The sequence below is a fragment of the Monodelphis domestica genome, chromosome X, assembly GCF_027887165.1.
Source record: "Monodelphis domestica isolate mMonDom1 chromosome X, mMonDom1.pri, whole genome shotgun sequence".
NCBI lineage: Eukaryota > Metazoa > Chordata > Mammalia > Didelphimorphia > Didelphidae > Monodelphis > Monodelphis domestica.
Window position 1 is genome coordinate 27575341 of NC_077235.1, and position 20875 is coordinate 27596215.

A 20875-nucleotide genomic window follows, 5' to 3' on the forward strand; every position below is an offset into this window, starting at 1 on the left:
CAAAACAATAATAAAGATAACCAAGACATGCCTTACTTATGTCAAGTGGATGGAAACAATATTCCTAGGAAACCAAAAAATCTGGAGAGTCCCTTGGAATTTATAAGATTCAATCTTTGAAACATAAAAGTTTAGGTCTAGAAGGACCCCTACTTTAGTTCCCCCTTCTACAAATGAGGAAACAGATATCCAGAGACTTACCTGAGGTGGAATAACCAAGTAATAGCAGCGTGATCCTCAGAGAAACTGGATATGGACAGATGAATGGCAAAGCATTTGTTAAACAGTATAGGGAGGGAAAGAAATCAAGGAGCAAAAGAGCCCAGAAGTCCTTGTTTTCCTGCTTTCCCTGGCACTTGGTCCTCCCTTCCACTCTCTTAGTTTTTGTCTAAATTATCCCCAGTTTGAGGAACAACATCCTTCCATTTGCCTGGGCTGCACCCAAGGTCCTTCCCTCTAGAAAGTCCCTTTAATGAACAGAACCATTCTCCCCGACCAGCATGATCCTCAACTCATTGATGCACCTTGGTACTCTCTACATTACTGTGCTTGGCTTTATGGTCTCTTTTGTTAAAAAAAACAAAGTTCTTGCAGACAAGTAGCATTGCATCTTTATATCTAGTATACCCAGAAGTACCCATGGAGGCTCAATAAGTAGAGGGAAGCAGTGGTCCTACTTGGCTTATTTCATGGGCTCCTCACTGCCATCTTCCTCTAGTGCCACCCTGTGGTATTTGGGTGCCCCATGGCAATTACAGAGTCCAAACTCTGGCAAAACCTACACCAAACTGGCAAAACCATGTGTGTGTTGTTCAAGGACGAGCCTAGCAGAGTGTGGAGGAGCTCATCCCTTAAGGGTTAGTCACCACAATTTGTGGAAAGGAAGGATCCAGAAACTCCTACATACTATTTACTAAAGTGTGATGGCTTCCCTAAACCTGTGCTCAGCACTGATGGAGGGATGGCCGACACCCTTACACCCAGTCTCTGAAAGTAACCAAAGTGAGGTGCTAGGAACCTGGTATCCCTTAAATGGCACCCAAACTTACAGTCTTGGAGGTGCCGATTTCATTGCCCAGCCTCATTGCCCATGTTACCACCATTGCCACTCAGGAAGAAAGACCTTCTTCCTCCTCAAGATCATGTATCTGCACATGGAGACGTCTTGATCCACTGCCAAGGGATGGAGAGAGAAAAAGAGGTGTCTTCTGACGGTGCTAAGGGTAGGCACCTCACTCAAGAGGCACTCACAAGAACAAGGAAGCCTGTACAGCATCTAGAAGTGGCCTGCCTATTTCACTGCCAGCTTCCAAGGTCCCACAAGCCTCCTTGAACTGTGACCTGAGTCCATCTTGTGATGTTCCTCTTGGCCTGACACACTGGCGCATTCCAGCATCAGAAGTTGTGACAGACGAGAAGAAGGACTGAAAGGCTTGGAGTATTCAAGGCACTATTTAAGCAAAAGCATGTCAATAAGAAGACAGAAATCCAGACCCTTATAACAATGATTCTGAACACAGAGGCCCATTTCCGCAAAGTAGTGAGCTTTCTCAGGAAATTTAGCAGAACTTTATGAACATGATGACTTAATTACCAATTAAGCCTTATGTTTATACAATAAGTTAAAATTACATAGCACATGCATATACATTTCTTTGTGTAGGCCCCACAACAACCCTGTGAGGTAGGGACTACAGGGATTACTCTGCCCATTGCACAGGGAGGGAAACTAAAGCGCCATGCAGAGAAGTTGAGTGTTGCTCATCGTCATACAACTAATAAGCAGCAAAGCCAGGATTCAAAGAATACAGAAGCAGTGTAGCAGAGTGGAAAGGCATGTTAGTCATCATTATGAAGCATCTGTTCTAGGCTAGCACTCAGCTAAGTGCTGGAAAGAATTCTAGATTTGGGGTCAGATGCCACCTCAGTCCCTTCTTACTGTGTGACCTTCTTTGGGTTTCCCCTGCCCACCAATGGTAAAACGAGAGGCTAAGACAAGATGACTTCTCCCATTCCCTTTCAATCTATGATTCTCTGAATTTCAGATTAGGAAGAAAGCTTGGAAGCTATCTACTCCAATCTGTCCCTGGATGTGCTGCCCCTGTCCAGCATCCTTTCCAAGTGGTCACCTCGGCTTTGCTTCAAGACTTGTACTGAGGAGAAACACACTACCTCCCCAGGTATCCCATTCCTCTTTGAGGGCACTTGGATTCCTTTACAAATTTAATGAGGGGGGTTCTTACAGCAAGCCCAAATCTCCATTCACTGCTCCTAGTTCTACCCTCAAGGCCAGGTTTTCCAGCAGCACCATCACTCTCTCTCTCTCTCTCTCTCTCTCTCTCTCTCTCTCTCTCTCTCTAATACACACACACACACACATCCCAGATTGCCTTACTAGAGTGTTTTAAAGGCAAACAAGCTGCCAGACAATATCTGATTATGGCAAGAGAATTATCTCTGGCTTCCACACTATACAAAATAAATGTAAAGTCTTAGGGAAGTGCTAAGGTTTAATTAATCAGAAAGCGAATTCTCCATCTACCCTAATGATTGAAAGTTTAGAAAAAGTCCCTGCCTATGTTGATGTACATAATTACTTTTAGAGGAGGTTGAGAAGGGTTCTCTTGTATGAAAGAATTAGGAGGAAGAGAGCTCTAAAGTTTCTCTCCCCTCCTAGCTGTGTGAGTGACCTCATTGAGTGAGCCACTCCACCTCAAAAAGCCTTAGTTTCTCCATCTGTACAATGAGGCCATTGGACTAGATGGCCTCAATTGTCTTTCCAGCTCTGAAACTGTGCATCTATGGAAAAGGAGAACAATCTCAAGTCCAGAAACCAGAGATTTACTTCCATCTTCTATGTTGTTAGAGATACAGAATGCTACATACACTGTTGGACATGTTCACTAAGAAGGTTTGTTTTGCATTCTGGAGGGCCCAAAGGGTGATAAAAGACTGTCTGCCCTTTGATCCAGCCATAGCACTGGTGGGTTTGTACCCCAAAGAGATAATGGACAAAAAGACTTGTACAAAAATATTCATAGCTGCGCTCTTTGTGGTGGCCAAAAACTGGAAAATGAAGGGATGCCCATCAGTTGGGGAATGGCTGAACAAATTGTGGTATATGTTGGTGATGGAATACTATTGTGCTCAAAGGAATAATAAAGTGGAGGAATTCCATGTGAGCTGGAACAACCTCCAGGAAGTGATGCAGAGCGAGAGGAGCAGAACCAGGAAAACATTGTACACAGAGACTGATACTCTGTGGTATAATCGAAGGTGATGGACTTCTCCATTAGTGGCGGTGTAATGTCCCTGAACAATGTGCAGGGATCTAAAAACCACTACCCACAAGCAGAGGACAAACTGTGGGAGTAGAAACACCGATGAAAAGCAACTACTTGACTACAGGGGTGGAGGGGATATAACTGAGGAGAGACTCTAAATGAACACTCTAATGCAAATTCCAACAACAGGGAAATGGGTTCGAGTCAAGAACACATGTGATAACCAGTGGAATCGGGCATCGGCTATGGGAGAGGGAAAGGTGGTGGGAGGGGGGGAGGCGAGGAAAAGAAAATGATCTTTGTTTCCAGTGAATAATGTATGGAAATGACCAAATAAAATAATGTTTAAAATTAAAAAAAAAGAAGGTTTGTTTTGTAGAAATGATTCTCTTTGTTACAAAAGAGGACTCCCAGGTTAGGGGCAATGAGAGTGGTATAAAAATAACCCAAATCCTGGAGAATTCATTACTCTATCAGGTTAGGGAACTCCCCTCGAACAATATAGAATAGACCTCTGGCTATAATTTAGTCCATAAGGCCTGGAAAGTTCCCTGGGGCATATAGGAGTTAAATAAATTCTTTCTCTGAGTCACACAGCTAGTACGTATCTCAGGTAGAATTTGAACTCAGGTCTTTTTTATTCCAAATCTAGCACTCTATTCACAAATAATACTCTTTATTGCAAAAAATAAAAAGCAGACCCAAAAATGTAGATAACTATAACATCCATCCCTGGCTGGATAAAAGAAGAATTCAGAGGAAAACTAGGAAAAGGATACAGGCTAGAAGAGATAATACTCAAACTCTTTCAGTTGTGACCAGTGCAGGGCATAGAAGAATAAACAGTGAAGCTAGAGTAACAAGACTTAGAGTCCAAACTTCAGATCTACTGATTCTTAACCTATGTGACCTTAGGGAAGTCTGTTTCTTCAACTGTAAAATGAATGAGTTGGCCTAGATGGCTTCAGAGACCCTCTCCATCTATGGAATCCTTACTTTAAGAGAAGATGACACCAAGGAAAGGCAACTGCTTGACTACAGGGGTGGAGGGGATATGACTGAGGACAGACTCTAAATGAACACCCTATTGCAAATACCAACAACATGGAAATGGGTTTAAATCAAGGACACATGTGATACCCAATGGAATCGCACGTCAGCTATGGGAGGGGTGGGGGGAAGGGGGGAGGAAAAGAAAATGATCCTTGTTTCCAATGAATAATGTTTGGAAATGACCAAATAAAATAATGTTTAAAGGGGGGAAAAAGAGAGAAGATGAGCAACACAACTCTCTTTTCTTCCTTCCCTAAGCTGGAAATTCATGATTTGGGAAAGAAAAAACAAATCCTTTTGGTGCTAGTCCTTTCCATCTCTGAGTCCCCTATTTCAGCTGACTCAGAATTAGAGCTTGATGAAGCCTTAGGCCCAATCTCCCCATTTTATAGATGGAGAAACTAAGGCTCAGAAAAGAAAAATGGCCTGAACAGAGCCAAAGTAGCTAATAAGGAGCAAAATCGGAAATTGAACTCCAATTTCTGTCATGGCTCTCAGGTCAGAGCTCTTTCCTATCATTCTTCTTCCACTAGTTTCAGAATATCTGGCCTTCCTGCTGCTACTGCAGGGAATGACCATGGTAACTCCTGTTGGATGACAGTGAAACTTTGCTTTTGGAAATCTAAAGTGATCATTAAAAAGAGGAATAACGCAAGGGTTCAAGCAGAAGCTGGGTTTTTTGATGGTGCCATTTTTGGTACAATGAAGATGCTAAAGTCAAATACATTTTGGCTAAAGTTTCCCCCAAACATGGAATGTGTACAGTTTCACACGGTGAAGATGAAGGTAAAGAAAGACCAAAGTGTACCACTTGAGAATGGAGAGGGAGAAGTCATTTAGGAGCATGGACGAAAGAGACTTTGAATGCCAACCCAATCCTCTCATTTCCCAGATGAGGGAACAGAGCCAAAAGAGGTGAGCAAGGCTCCTTGTTCAAAACCACGCAGCTGGCAAGTGTCAGAGACAGAACTTAAAGAGGGATCCTCAGGCTCTTCTCTGTCTTCTTTCCACAGTACCAGCCTGGCCACTGTCTTAGAGGCTTGCTTATCAGGCCAAAGGCAATTTCTGGCAGTAAGGCCTGCCCTTGAAGGTATCACACCCAACAGACCTTGGCCCTCCCCCAGCAGTGCTATGCCATTATTCTAATTGCTTTTATGATTCTGACTTCACCACAGCCCTACCTACTTCTGATATCATCCCCATTAAAGGAAGGGAGGTTTGGTGACTAAACATGGTCTCAAAGCCAGGTTTCTCCTGGATCCAACTCCAGTACTCTTTCCATGATGCCACTGTGTCTTTTCCTAGATTTTAAATAGCATGCATTTCCCTAGTTCTAATGGACTACGGAGAATATCCACTCTTAACCGTAAGCTTGTGAAAGTCGCCTCAGTTCCCTTGCTGCTCAGTCTTATTAACCTTTCTTCTTGAGTTTTATTTGTCAAACGTATTCGTCATTTTCCCAAACTCTTTTCTAAGCTCCCCGTCTGATTACATGTGTTTACAACCTGAAGTTCCAAGGGGAGCACAGAAGTCCGATAAAGACCTGAGTGATGCCCAGTAGCAGAAATAGGGTACTTATCATGCTTGGCAGCTGCAGAGATGCCCATGACATCATCTTCATACAGATGTAGCAGACCCCATCTGTGCAGACATCTTCTTGGTAGCTTCAACTCTGTATTTTATTTTTAAATGAGATTTGACAACTGTAAAACATCATAAGTTACGGACAAGTTGCCAACCTGTGTCACTAAAGGGAACTTCCACACTTGGTAAAATTACAAGTCCTGGCCTTCTTCCCACAAAAAACAAATCTAAGTGCTGAATAGTTGGGTAAATAAGTAAGAGACCATTCCATGGCATCAAAGGTAATCCCAGAGTTTGATCCTTATAATCCTTGTTCTTGGTCCATTTCTTCTTCATCAACCCATTCCATGCCACTGAACTTCAGAGGAGTGATGTGACAAGTTGACTTGGATCGGCTGCATTTCACATCAGGAACCTCTCTAGGATCCCCTACTGGAAAGCAGAAGAAAGGAACTCCCATTAGAACTGCTGTTCTTTAGTATCTCCTAGAATGATAAAGAATGAGAGCAAGTCTGGAAGAGATCACAGCATCTTAGTGTTTGGAGGGATCTCACAGGTCATTGAACCCAACCCGTGTCCATATTCTTCTAAAATATCCCTGGTTGGGGGGCACCTGAGTGGCTCAATGGATTAGGAACCAGGCCTAGAAATGGGAGGTCCTGGGTTCAAATCTGACCTCAGACACTTCCTAGCTGTGTGACCCTGGAGAAGTCACTTAACCCCCATTGCCTAAAATAAATAAACAAACAAATAAATAAATGAATGACCAAATAAACAAATGCATGAACACACAAACAAATGAATGAATAAATAAATAAATGAAATGAAATAAAGTATCCCTGATCTTTGCTTGAAGACCTCTAGTGGCAGGAAATCCACTGCCTCTGAAGGCAGCCCATTCCCGTTGTGGCTACCTCTAGTGGTTAGAGACTTTTTCCTCTGAGATCCCTTCATTTTGTCAACTGTGCCTAGGTAGGGGCTGAAGAGGAGAAGGCAAATGAGTAAGAGAAGGGCACTTCTTCCTCTCCCCTGTTAGGAGAAGAGACAGTAACTGCTGTGAGGGAACATGTCAAGAGCAGAAAAATCAGCTGCCAGAACTGCTATTTTCCAAGAGTTTAAGAGTTATAGTTCTTTTGCCATCATTCCAAGGTGGCTCTGCCTCTGAATGGTGCTCAGAAAGATGGCTGAGGAAATGGCCATAGAGAACTTGGAACCCCTATGAAGAAAACCCTGTTAAAAACAGGTAAGAGTCTAAAGGGCTTCCCAAGAAGCTGCTTCAGTGCCTACGTAGAAATAACAACAACAATAAAAGGAAACCCTGATGAGTAATTTATAAGACCTGAAATAGGTCGTATTCGTCTAAGGAGAGTATCTAACATTGTGAATGCTCCTTGGTAGCCACAGTGGAATACTACTGCCTCTTATGTGGCCATCAATAAATATGCATATCATAGCCATCCATCCACTCGGTAAGTGACAATACAGGGTCACTCATATGATAGGGTGTCGGAGAAGTACTACCTGAGAAAGATTATCCTTTGAGAGATCCATGATTACAGAGAATTCTATCTCTAACAGTACAAATTGCAACCCATCCACACCATCTACTACAATCACTAATAACAATAGCTAACATTCATCTGGCACCTACTATGTGTCAGGCACTGTACTAAGTGCTTTACAATCATTATGTCATTTGAACCTCAAAACAACCCTTTGAGGTTGGTGCTCTGTTATCTTCATTCAACAGATGAGGAAACTGAGGCAGGCAAAGTTAATTAAGTGCCTTGCCTAGGGCCACACCAATAGTAAGTGTCTGAGGCCAAATTCGAACTGAGGTTTTCCTGACTCCAGGACCATTACTCTATCAACTCCACCACAGTCAGCTGCCCATAACTCCTCATGGGAAATTTTTGTCTATGTCTTCTTGCAAATGTTCCACAGAGGACTGAACTGACAGATGTACTGGGGGCCCTCTAGATTTCTTGACATTGCCAAAAGTGCAGGTTGGCTGCCCATTGGTTATCCCTCTCTTTCACCATGTAGTCGGCCCATCTCCATTTCTATTGATTTCTCTGGTAATTTTCTGAATGACACTTGACATGTGTACTTTTTAATTTTTCTTTGTTTATTTATTTTAAACCATTACCTTCTGCCTTAGAACCAATACTATGTTGGTTCTAAGGCAGGAGAGTGGTAAGAAGGGCTAGGCAATGGAGGTCAAGTGACTTGCCCAGGGTCACACAGCTGGGATGTATCTGAGGCCAGATTTGAACCCAGGACCTCCTGTCTCTAGGCCTGGCTCTCAATCCACTGAGCTACCCAGCTTGCTCCTGACATGTGTACTTCTTATACATTCACATCTACTAAACAGCTTTCCATAGCATTTTGGGTCATCTGCAACTTTACTTCTTTGGAAACTTTGATATTCCATGAATCACATCCTTACAGCAACGCCAGAAGATTACTGATGTTATCAAAACAGAGAGAAGCTTGGAATTATTAAAAGCACTATGTAACATCTAAGAGACAATCCAGCTCAACTCTCTTTCTCCTGTTCAATTCTGGGCCCAACAAATTAATATTGTGCTCTCTCTGTTTCTGTCTGTCTGTCTCTCTGTCTCTCTCTTTCTTCCTCTCTCTCTCTCTGTCTCTGTCTCATTCTCTCTCTGTCTCTGTCTCTCTCTCTCTGTCTCTCTCTCTCTGTCTCTCTCTGTCTCTCTCTCTCTCTCTCCACACACACACACACACACACTGATGGATTAGCTTCATAATCTGTCCATCCAGTTGCATATCAAAGACATTCTTCATTCATTTGGTTTTCCCATGTGACTAATAAGGTTGAACTCCCTTTGAGTGATTATGGACCTCTTTTAAAGGTCACTACAGTGTGCTGAGGCCGATGCCAACAGCACAATGTCATCTTCAAATGAGCATAGCTGAAGGATCTCGCCATCAACCGGAAATCCATCTTCCATTTAGACAGCACTCTGAACATCCTCCATGACAGTGGCCAATACCCCAGGTGGGCACATTTCCCTGTTTTACACCTTGCTTAATAATAATGGCCAGAGAGTATTAAAAAATGGTGAGCTCTGTTGGATATCTCTCAAAGAATGCACCATCTGCATGCGAGGCACCCTGTTTTAGGAGATTCTTTCAGGCAACAATGTGTGCCCCACCAAATCAAATGCCTTTTTATAGTCAACAAACAAACAGCACAGTGGGATCGTGCATTCTGTACCACTTTCTGCCAACCGTGGAGACGTGATTCACTTCAGAATGTCATTTGCACACACTTGCCTGTTCATTTCACATATACCTTTGGCAAAGATGCAAGATTATGTTATTATATAAGATCAAATATATATTATGTAGGGAATAAGTTTCTAAAGCCTATAAACAAGAGTAATGGGTAGGGGTGGGGCTCCCCTTTGACCTATCTTTGTTCATATTAAAGGGACTCCTCTCTAACCCAAGAGTTCACCAATGTACAAAAAGCTTCCTGATTCCATCTTTCAAACATTAGCCACAGAAGGGCTCGACATAGCAGTGGGAACATCTTGTTGCAGGCCCTGGTTCCTGGTTCCACATTTCTGGCTCCTCTTTGGCACCATGGGGATCCTCTCCCACCTGAAATGCCTCATCAGGAAAGAATGCCCTGTTGAGATCTTGCCAAGAAGCAGAAAGGATAGCGTTAGCTGACAAGGAGGTGAAGCTTCCCAGGTCTCTTCACATGAAAGGTGAGAAGGACAAGGTGAGAGGTCACCATTTGCTTTCTGTTGCCTCCTGGTTAGTGAAAGGTTTGGGAGAAAAAAAGAATATTGAATATCATAACCCATTTATTCATCGATTGTCTCCATGTGGCTGAGGTTTCTGGTTTAAGGAGAACAAATTCACAGCTGTCTAAATGACTTCAGGCTGGAAAGAATTCTTTTGAGAGCAGTACAGAGAGAAAAACAATGCTCTGGCTGCTGGGCTCGAGCCCAATGTGTCTGCTGGACATTCCCCAGCAATGGCCTCTGGGCTTCTGCACAGGTGGCTGGTCACCCCATCTAATGGAATGCACTCCCTCCTCTCTTCTGACACTTGGGAGTCCTAGTTTCCTTCAGAGTACAGTTTGGGTGCCACGTCCTACATGCAGTAATAAGTCATAATGGATATTTATAGATTTTACAAAGCACTTTACAAACAGTATCTTATTTGAGCCTCATAACAACCCTGTATGGTAGGGACTGTCATTTCTACCCATCTTACAGATAAAAAAAACCTGAGGCTGAGAGAGGTTTAAGTGACTTCAACTGAGTCATATACCTACAAAGTGTTTGAAAAAGAATTTGAACCAAGGCCTTCTTGATTCCAATTCTAGCCCACTATCCATTGTATCACCTAGTTAATGAAATGCTAAATATGAGCACCAATAAAAGGGAAAAAACCTAAAAGACACTTCTTTATGGGCAAGATCTAGACCTTGGAGGACTAGGAGAGCGGTCTGTGTACTACTCATAAGTTCAAATCCATCTTTAGCCTCCACAGGAGCTATGAATCAGTGCCTGAACCTAGACATGGGCCTTACGTCTATTCAAAGGGCACGTCAGGATAAGAACTCAACACCAAAATTAAGCCAATTTATCAATCTATTTGTTAACACCACAGTGTCTACTGTTGACAGTACTAGAAACCCATTGAAGTAAGAGGATATGTTCTAAAAGGATAACGCTATGCCAATAGAAACTACTGGTGAAAAACACATTCACTATATATTCATGCCACCATCTGAGGAGTTCCTTAAATACATGGAACATGAATAAGTCTCCCTACATGAAGATCTTAGATCATCTCCCTATAGGAAGATGCTGTTACTGACTCACCTGCAGTCAAGAAGACCCTTTCACTTGTTTTCTCATAGCACTAGTTTCTTTCTCCTTCCCAGAAATCATACTCTACTGATGCCCTCTTCCAATGCCTCACTTACTCATTGTGGCATAATAGTGACTCTGAGCCCCTGAAAGCCAGGCTGATGGGCATCAACCTGGGCAGGTCCTACCTAGTTACAAAGGCCCCAAAGAAGTGCTCGGTGAAGGACACCATCATCTATAGTGTCTATCATCTGCAGAGCAGCCTAGAGAAGTACAGAGAAGCATAACCAGATTGACCACGGGATGATTCCTCTCTTTTTGGTCACAGTATTTCATGAGGGCCTTCCATGAAGATGAGGAGGGGTTTCAATCTTTGTCAGCAAAAGGGGCGGTCTCACTGATGAAATCACAGATCACATACTAACAGGCTTACTAATCCATCCAGTCTTTTGCTCAGGATCCCTTGGGCCCAATGGCATTTATTAATAAGACAGCTGGCCAAGAGTAGAGGGTACAGTCTGTGGCTGGGGAACAGAGTAATGGTAACTGGTCCACATGGGAACCAAACTCATGATGTGGGACTCATTAGCACTAAGTTCTAACCTAATAATTCATCCACCTAAGTATGCTAAATACGCATAGATGTCTCAACCAAACTAAGACAGACTGAGAGGATAGGGCATGAGACAAATGTGAACAAGCCTAAAAATCCCCAAAAGCCAAGGTGCTTAAAGCCAGTTCCATTCTAGTCCATTATAATCACTTGTGAGCTTTATGATCATTAGCATTATGTGTGCTATGGATCTGTAGCTTAGAATGCCTCAAGACAAGGGGTCAAAGCATCAGGAGGGGCCAAATGGGAAGCCTCGAGGGAAAGGAGGGGATAGAGAATAACCCTAGTTAGAGGACTTCGGACTTACCAGTTAGAGACTGGCACCTTTTTGACTTCATCTCATAACCACGTTGAGCTAAGAATTCCACAGCTTTCTAGAAAGAACAAAGGACACAAATTATTCTTCTCCCAAAGGTGGCACACAAACCACTGATTATGCTTCTATTGCACCCAAAAGAGTTATCATTTCCTTTATTTTCTCATTTTTAGTCAAAGTTTCTTAGAAAGTACAAGACCTCAAGACAAGATAATATTTCTCGAAAGACCCCAAAGAAGAACATTACACAAATGTCCAGCAACAAAGCTGTGAAAATCTATTACTTATTCTTTGACAACAACTCTGACGTCTGTGCCCATGAGTGAATAGCAGTGATCTGGTGAGCTCAGGCAAGAGCTAGAGTGAGAAGAGACCGCTAACTGAGAAAGAGCCTGACAAAGTTAAAGATATTATCATCTGTTTGAATGAGAGGCAGGGAAGAAACTAAAGAATTCTGCCCATTTGGTTGTTGTTGGGGGTAGCAGGGGAATAGCCTCAACTTCATCCTTTAAGACCCCTTTTATTGAAAATTATTTCATAAGTAAAAAGCCATAGCATAAAACTCTATGAGGTATTTGGCAAGCACTACCTATATGCCAATCATCATCTAACTTTTCTAGAGAACTCACTGGTTTCCTCACAAATTAAGTCAACAAGTCATCAAACATTGATGAAGATCTCTTATGTGACAAGCACTCTGTTAAACACTATTGATACAAAGAAAAGAAAAAAACACCAGTCACTCTTTACTTTCAAGTAAAGAGTTCATAGTCTAATAGGGGAGGCAACATGCAAACAATTCTATATAACCAAGATATAGGTGGGATAACTCAGAGTCAATCTCAGAGGGAAGGTATTAGTTTTAAAGAGAATCAGGAAAGGCTTCTTTTAAAAAAAATAAGTTTATTTATTTAATTAATTAATTTAGAATAGTTTTCCATGGTAATAGGATTCATGTTCTTTCCCTCCCCTCCTCCCACCCCCCTCCAATAGCCAACAAGCCAACTCCACTGGGTTTTACATGTATCATTGATCAAGATTTCCATATTATTGATATTTGCACCAGGGTCTACATCCCCAATCATATCTCCAACGAACCACGTGATCAAGCAGTTGTTTTTCTTCTGGGTTTCTACTTTGGGAAAGATTTCTTAAAGGAGGTGAGATTTTAGCTGGGATCTGGAGAAAGAAAAGAGGCAGAGATGAGGAAGGAGAGAATTCAAAGCATGGGGGAGAACTGGTAAAAAGACAGAAGTGAGTGAGGGAGTATCTTTGAGGAGGAACACGAGTCCAAAGACACTGGATCAATCCCAGTTTAAGTGCAGGAGAGCAAGGCATGAAAATACTGGAAAGGAGAGTGTGACTAGGTTAGGAAGAGCTTTAAAAGCCAAACACGGTTTGATATTTGAGATCCTGGAGATAGCAGGGAGCCATTGGAGTTGACTGAGCGGGGAGGAGGGATGACATGTTTAGGCTTGCACTTTAGAAAGATCAGTTTTGACAGCTAAGTGGAATGGGGACTAGAGTGGAGAGAGACTTGAGCCAGGGAAATCAAGTAGCCAGCTGTCGCAATAGTCTAGGTAGAAGGTAATGAGGGCCTTTGCCAGGGTGTTCAGAAGAGAGAAGGGGATATGCAGGAGAGAAGTTATGAAAGTAGAAAGGACAGGACTTGACGACTGACTGGATGTGGGGGGGGGGTGAGAGATACTGAAAAGGTGAGGATGACAAGTAGGTTGTAAGCCTGGGTTACAAGGAGGGTGGTGATGGCCTCAATAGTAATAGGGAAGTTAGGCAGAAGAGAGGATTTCAAGTGAAAGACAATTGGTTCCATTTTGTCCACATTGAGTTTAAGATGTCTGCAAGATATCCAGTCCAAGATGTGAAAAAGACAGTTACCAGTGGGCGACTAGAGGTCTGGAGAGAAGTTAGGGCAGATAATAGATCTAAGAATCGCCTGCATAAAGGGGGCTGATAAGATGGTCAGGTGGCATAGTCTAGAAGAAGAAAAGGACTGGGATTAAGCCTTAGGGACACTAATGGTTAGGAATATAACCTACATGAGTAGGCAACTGAGCAACAGTCTGAAAGGTAGGAGGAGAATCAGAAGAAATTGGTGTCACAAGAATTAGAGAAATGAAGGAGAGGAGGGTGATCAAGTGTCAAAAGCAACAGAGAGGTCAAGGAGGGTAAAGACTGAGAAAAGAGCATTGGATTTGGCAACTGAGATATCACTGGTAACTTTAGAGAGAGCAGTTTCAGTTGAATGATGATGTAGCAAGCCAGGATGCAGAAGATTTTAAATGAAAATGACAGCAGAGAGAGTGGAGGTAATTGATTGTAGACAGCCTTCTCAAGGAGTTTAGCCAGAAAAGGAAGGAGAGATGGAAGACTACAACTAGCAAAGGTAGACAGTTCAAATGAGAAGTTTTTGAGGTAGTACTAACAAACCCATTTTACAAATGAAAGAACACTGTGCCAAAGTGGAAAAATGACCAGCTGATGGATACACAGATACTGTCAGAATGAGAATTCAAGCTCAGATGTTTTCACTCTCAAATCACCAACATGCACAGGAAGAAACAGCCTACAGAACAAGCCTCTCTCCTCTAGAGCCCTGCCACCATACCTAAAGTCCATATTCAGAGCACTCTGATTTTTCCAGTTAGAAGTTCTGAAGCCAGAAACCTGATGCCCAGAAGGTTAGAGAAAGAAGCACTCAAAGGTACAGTTGTCCCTCCAGCAGCTTCATTGAATCATGGGTTTTTTTTTTTTAATATATATATCTAATTCTGATGGAATGAAAGGCGACCAACCACAGCTCTGTGATCTGTATCCTGGGCTCTGATTGGCTCAGTGACTGTAAGTTAATAAGAGTGTGGAAAAGATTTATAGGAGAGTGGGGAGGGTTTATAAAGCCTTAAAATATATATAAATAATAAAAAAATATAAGGCCATTACTTTGTGGATTTTCGCCTATTGCGGGGGTCTCAGGAACTCCCACAATAGGTGAAGGATTGCTGTATCTTGCTCTGTGAGCTAGTGAATTCAATTTGGTCCCCCAAGCTTTCTATTAAATTTTAATTGTGTGCAAAGCACTTTTCTAAGTCCTAAAGATATAAGAATGAAACAGACCCTACCTTCATTGAGCTGATATCCAAATGATTCTTTTTTATTCTTTTTATTTTTATTTATTTTTAATTTATTTAGAATATTTTCCATGGTTACAAGATTCATGTTTTTTCCTTCCCTCTTCAGTCCCCCCTCCCAGAGCTAACAAGCAATTCCACTGGGTTATACATATGTCATTGTTCAAGATCTATTTCCATAATATTCATATTTGTAATAGTGTTCTTCTCAAGCCAAAACCCCAGTCATATACCCATATAAATAAATGATTAATCATAAGTTTTCTTCTGCATTTGTACTCCCACAATTCTTCTTCTGGATGTAGAAGGTGTTCTTTCTCATAAGTCCCTCAGGATTGCCCTGGGTCTTTGCATTGCTGCTAGTAGAGAAGTCCATTACATTCGATTGTGCCACAGTGTATCAGTCTCTGTGTATAATGTTTTCCTGGTTCTGTTCCTCTCACTCTGCATCACTTCATGGAGGTTGTTCCAGTCTCCATGGAATTCCTCCACTGTATTATTCCTTTGAGCACAATAGTATTCCATCACCAACAGATACCACAATGTGTTCAGCCATTCCCCAATTGAAGGGCATCCCCTCATTTTCCAATTTCTGGCCACCACAAGGAGCACAGCTATGAATATTCTTGTACACGTCTTTTTCCTTATAATCTCTTTGGGGTACAAACCCAGTAGTGGTATAGTTCAATTGATTCTATCTATTTGAACATTGCTGGTGCCATACAACAGCATTTCCCAAGGGGAAAGTCCCTAAGACTTGAAAGACTGCTCCTCCATGTGGACCCAGTCTGGTTCCAAGAATATGGTAAAAGGCCATTGGTGTCAGCCTCACAGCAAACATAAATTTCTAAAAATAGGCAAAAAAGCAATGCCAGAAAACATATCTGTAGGAATCAATGAGCAAACATGTGCCAGAGATTCATTTCAACACAAACCAAAGCAAGAATCATTTTGGCCAGGGACACAACCTTGGATGTGGCCTGATCATTCTGAACTCCCTATTATTTGAACTGGCCAACAAGCAGCCATGACAATGCCTTGCTTCTCAAAAAGAAGGCACTGGTGGACAAATTTGAGCAATGTTTCCCAGCTTATACTCTCCTAAGAAAAAGGTGCCACACAATTGAAGACAGAAAAAATATGAGAAAATTTCATCTTTGAAAAGGGGTGTTTCAGGGGCAGCTGGGTGGCTCAGTGGAATGAGAGCCACCACAGTATAGATTCTAAGATGGAAGGTAAGAGTTTAAAGAAAACAAAACAAAAGAAAAGAAGAAAAAGTGGGCTTCTCCTAAGTCATGGAAGGGAAAGGTCAGAAACAGCATGCAACTTTGCATCTTTTCTCACCCCAGAAAGCATAAATATATCTCACTCACAATTCAATTCAAGGAAACAAGAGGTACCTCACCCCTAACCACCTGAAATAAAGTCACAACCCCAAAACAAAGAACAGTTCCTAGTGCCACCAATGGTGCTTACATGTCCACCAACTCAAGTGACCATGTGATACTCTTTGATCATGTCCCAAAAGGTTTACTGCAATCATGGTGATAACCTTTCACCTGGTCATCTCCAGAAACTACTCTTACTTGAACATATAGATGATTCAGTAATTCAGTTATTGTAGGTAATCAACAAATGTTAATTCAACCTAAAAACGACTCAAAAAAGATTTTTTATCAAATCACAGATTCTCATAGTTGGAAGGGATCTCAGAAGCCATCCAGTCGAGATCCTCCCTGAACAAGAATCTGCTTCACTATAGACGCAACAAGTGGTTGGCCAGTCTTTTATTGAGGGCCACTAGGGAGCAGATGCCCCTTCCCTTCCAATACACCCCATTCCACAGATGCAATGTTCAACCAAACCTATATCTGCCTCCATGCACCTTCTCCTCCTTGCACTTGTATCTGCCCTCAGGGATCAGGTAGAACAAGGCTAATCCTTTTTCACATGACAGCCCTTCAGACATCTGAAATGAAACTTTCCCTTGGCCTTTTCAGCTTGGCAGGGTTCTCCAGGCTGATTTTTGCTGGCATGATGGCTTTTTACCAAAATCAATTAACAAGAAGCCTTCTTGCCTGTATATTGAAAAAGCCTCCCACATGCTATCAGAGGAAGACAATAGCAGGGTACACCTGCCCCTTAAAACTGATGTATCCAACTGGTATCTAAGGGAATGTCTCGTGGGTTTTTTTCCTCCATCCCTGAACACAGTTTTCTGGGGAAGTGGTACCAGCTTCACTGGGCACAATCCTGATTTCAGATCTACCAGTCTTCAGAGAACAGCTAATCTATATCAGTACCTAACAAGTGATGATATCGATCTTCTTGTAGCTGCAATATCTCTTTTCAAAGGTTGGGGATACAGAAGGCACCTCAATTGAATTCCACTTGATTAGCATTTAATAAGCACGGTATGTGAGCAAGGCACTGGGCTAGGCCCTCAGGATAATAATTCTTAACTAAAAAATTAAACAAATATCCCCAGATACTTTCAAAGTATCTGAAGGACTGGAAAGGAAAGTTCTGCCCCTGTTTTATTCTGCCCTCCCCTATCTATAATCTAGATACCCTCTTATCCATTTCAATACTTTGAGTACCAGCCTGTGATAAAGTACCACAAAAGACAAGGAGAATCTGGGCTGCATTAGAAGACACAGAGTACCTAGAACTAGGGTGTCAAGAGAGCCCATAGTCAGTCCAAGGCTCAGATACCACGATCAGTTCTGGATACCACATTTTGGGGAGTATGTGGACAAACTAGAGCATTCCAGAGAAGGGGTACCAGGAAAGTGAGAGAGCTCTCTTGCGTGAGGAGCAGTAGAATGAGCTGGGGATGGTTAGCATGGAGACAAGAAGACTTAGGAGGGACATGACAGCTGCTGTCAAGCATTTGAACAACTGGCATGTGAGAGAGGGATTAACCTTGTTTTGCCCAACCTCTGATCACAGACCTGGGAAAGTGGAGATAAGCTACAAAGAGTCCTATTTAGGTTTGGATGTAAGAAAGGATTTCCTAACAAGGAAAGTCATCCAACACTAACATGGGAAATTGCAGTCCTGCCTTATTTGGAGTTCTCATGCATAAGGCTGGAGGATGATTTGATGGAGACAGTGTTTTAAAAAGGCAGAGTAGGGTACTAGACCTGAGAGTTTCTTCACCCATAAAATCAAAGAGTTGTACTAGAAGATGATCACCAAGCTCCCCGTGGAGGCCATTTGTCAACTACTGTATAGTAGAATCTTCTGGGAGGCATGGGCTGGACAAGAAAACCTATGAGTTCCCTTCTAGCTTTCAAACTTCTACGATTCTGTCATCACACGAGTAGACTGGCTCCAGCAAAGTTCTACCTATGTTATTTTTGACCATTCATTGAGTTAACACACACATATATATACACCTAGACACACATACACATATATACATAGTTATGCATGTATATATACACACAGACACACTATATGTATATATTATGGGGAGTACATATGACTTACAAGTTATCAGTCTAGACCTATGCTGGTGAACCTATGCCACACATGCTGGAAGGGACTGCTCCCCTCCCCCTCTCCACATGTGCCTGAGGACATTTTTTCACATGACTTGTCCCTCTGCCCATCAGCCCAAGGGGAGCACTTCCTCCCTCCCCTTTCTTGGGTAAGGTGGTGGTGGGGGCTCACAGGCAGCGTGAGGGTTGCAGTTTGGGCACTCAGTCTCTAAAAGGTTCACTATCACTGGTCTAGATACGGCAAGGAATACAAAGAAAAAATAACCTGGTCCCTGCATTGACATGATTCCCAATACAATAGAGGCAGTGATGAGACAGGTACACAGTGACACAACCAAAGTTTGATATATGCAGAATAGGCCTTCTCAAGCATGCACACATCAATATCAAAATGTATGTACACTTATACCTAAATAAAATTGCCTTCAATGTACCACTACCAGCATATAGAAGCACTATGGACAGAGCCATATCTCCCTAAAAATGTGTCTGCAACAACCCACTTGTTCACTGTGACATCATTTCTCTTATAGCATGTGGTTTGCTATGTAGATACACGATCTAGCCAGAGCCAGGTGTCCGTGCCTCAGGCTAATCTACAGTCAGTAACTTTAGAGTGCCTTTCAACAAAGAACATTAAGATTGAACATAATTAGCATTCCCTCCATCAGTCGCCCCAACAGCTGCCACAGTGCGTCATTTCTATTCACTCTTTGGTATGTAACACACAAAACTACCCAAGCAAGGGAACCAAAAATCATTGCTCCATTTCTAGACCATGCCAAAGGCAAGAATGGGGCCTCTTCCATAGGCTGAGGGAGTCCTGGGAACAAATGTGAGTTAATAATATATAGCAGTACCTACTGAATCTGATTAAGAAGGGGCAGGGAGGAGGGGGAAGCAAAGGAGAATGAAGGCAATAATAGAAAACTAAGAATTTACCAGTGTGTATATAAATAGATAGACAGACAGAGAGACTGACAGAGACAGACAGACAGACAGATAGATAAATAGATGTCTATATATATGTATACACACATATATGATAAAGAACTGGAAGAAGAAATTATAAATATTGGTTAAATTAGTAGACCTGAAGTTGCTAATAGTTTTAGTAGAACACTGAACCTGGACAGAGGACTTGGGTTCATATCTGGGCTCTGTCACATAAGACCTTGACTAATCCCTTCATGTTTCTGGGCCTTGATTTCTTCCTCAGTAAAATGAGAAAGCTATATTTGATGATCTCTAGAGTCCTTTCTAACTCTAAATCTCATCATTAAGTCAAGTTGATAATCATTGCTTAAATGCCTACTATGTGATAGGCATCTTGCTAAGAGCTAGACATATATAGAAAGGCAAAAACAATTCTTACCAACAAGGAGCATTAATCCTAACAGAGAGGATGATATGCAAATATCTAAGTATTCGCAAGGTATATAGAGTTGTTGGAATTTTATCTCAGAGGGACTGTACTAGCAGCTGAGGGTACTGGGAAAGACCTCCTAAAAAAGGTAGCATTTGGGCTATGTCTTGAATTAAGGAAAACTAAAAGATGGAGGTGAAGAGGAAGGGCAATCCAGCTAAACACATGGAGAATGGAAATGGAGTGTGATGTGTAAGAACTAGCAAGTAGAGGGGCAGCTGGGTGTCTTAGTGGATGGGAGCCAGACTTAGAGATGGGCGGTCTTTGGTTCAAATTTGGTCTCAGACATTTCTCAGCTGTGTGACCCTGGGCAAGTCACTTAACCCCCATTGCCTTTAAAAACAAATTTTAAAAAGAACTAGCAAGTAGGCCCAATAAGTTGGATCACAGAATGCAAGGAGAGAAGTCAAGTATAAGGAGACTGGAAAGTGAGGTGAGGAGCATTAAATACCAGAGGACTTTGTATCTGATCTGGAAGTAAACAAGGAATGCCTAGAGTTCACTGCGTAGGAGGCAGGAGGAAAACATGGTCAGGCCAACACTTTAGGAAAAACCATTTTGTCATGTCCAGAAATGATCATTAGAGAGAGGAGACAGGGAGGCTGAAGACTATTACATTAGAAAACAGAAGACGTGAGAAGGGCCTGCATCGGGATGATGGATGGAAGTGAAGAGAAGAGGACATAAACGAGAGATGCCGGGAAGGTTACAAAGAAAAAGTAACGATTCTAGTAGGCAACAGAATGGAGATGGGAGGTGAGTGTGAGTGAGAAGCCAAGGATGACACGTAGGCTGAACCCTCGATGGTAATAGGAAATTTAGGAAGAGGGAAGCATTTGCAGGGGAAGATAATGAGTTCCGTTTTGGACGCGTTGAGTTTAAGACGCAGATGGGGCAGCCAGTTCAAGGTATTTAAGAGACAGTTGGTAATGCAGGACTGGAGGTCAGGAAGGAGGTTAGGGCTGGATACATAGATGTGAGAATCATCTGCATAGAGATGATAATTGAACTCCTGGGAGTTGATGAGATCATCACGTGAGAGTGATGTAGGGCTGTAGCTCTGGAGAGAGGCTGGCAATGCAAAATGG

General features: G+C 42.3%; 1 protein-coding gene across 6 annotated transcripts in view; it reads right to left on the reverse strand.

Moving 5' to 3' along the window:
• LOC103102905 (sodium/hydrogen exchanger 2-like) overlaps positions 1-20875 on the reverse strand; it is a 163985-nt gene that overhangs the window by 55057 nt on the left and 88053 nt on the right. For 4 of the 6 annotated variants that reach the window (XM_056809545.1, XM_056809541.1, XM_056809546.1 and 1 more), the window contains exons 11-12: positions 11701-11767; positions 202-6353 (exon numbers count right to left, since the gene is read on the reverse strand). In XM_056809545.1, coding sequence (XP_056665523.1) covers positions 6223-6353; positions 11701-11767 — 198 coding nt within the window. In that variant the 3' untranslated portion in view covers positions 202-6222. The remainder of the gene's footprint in view (positions 1-201; positions 6354-11700; positions 11768-20875) is intronic. The other 2 variants (XM_056809542.1, XM_056809544.1) reach the window with 1 other exon arrangement.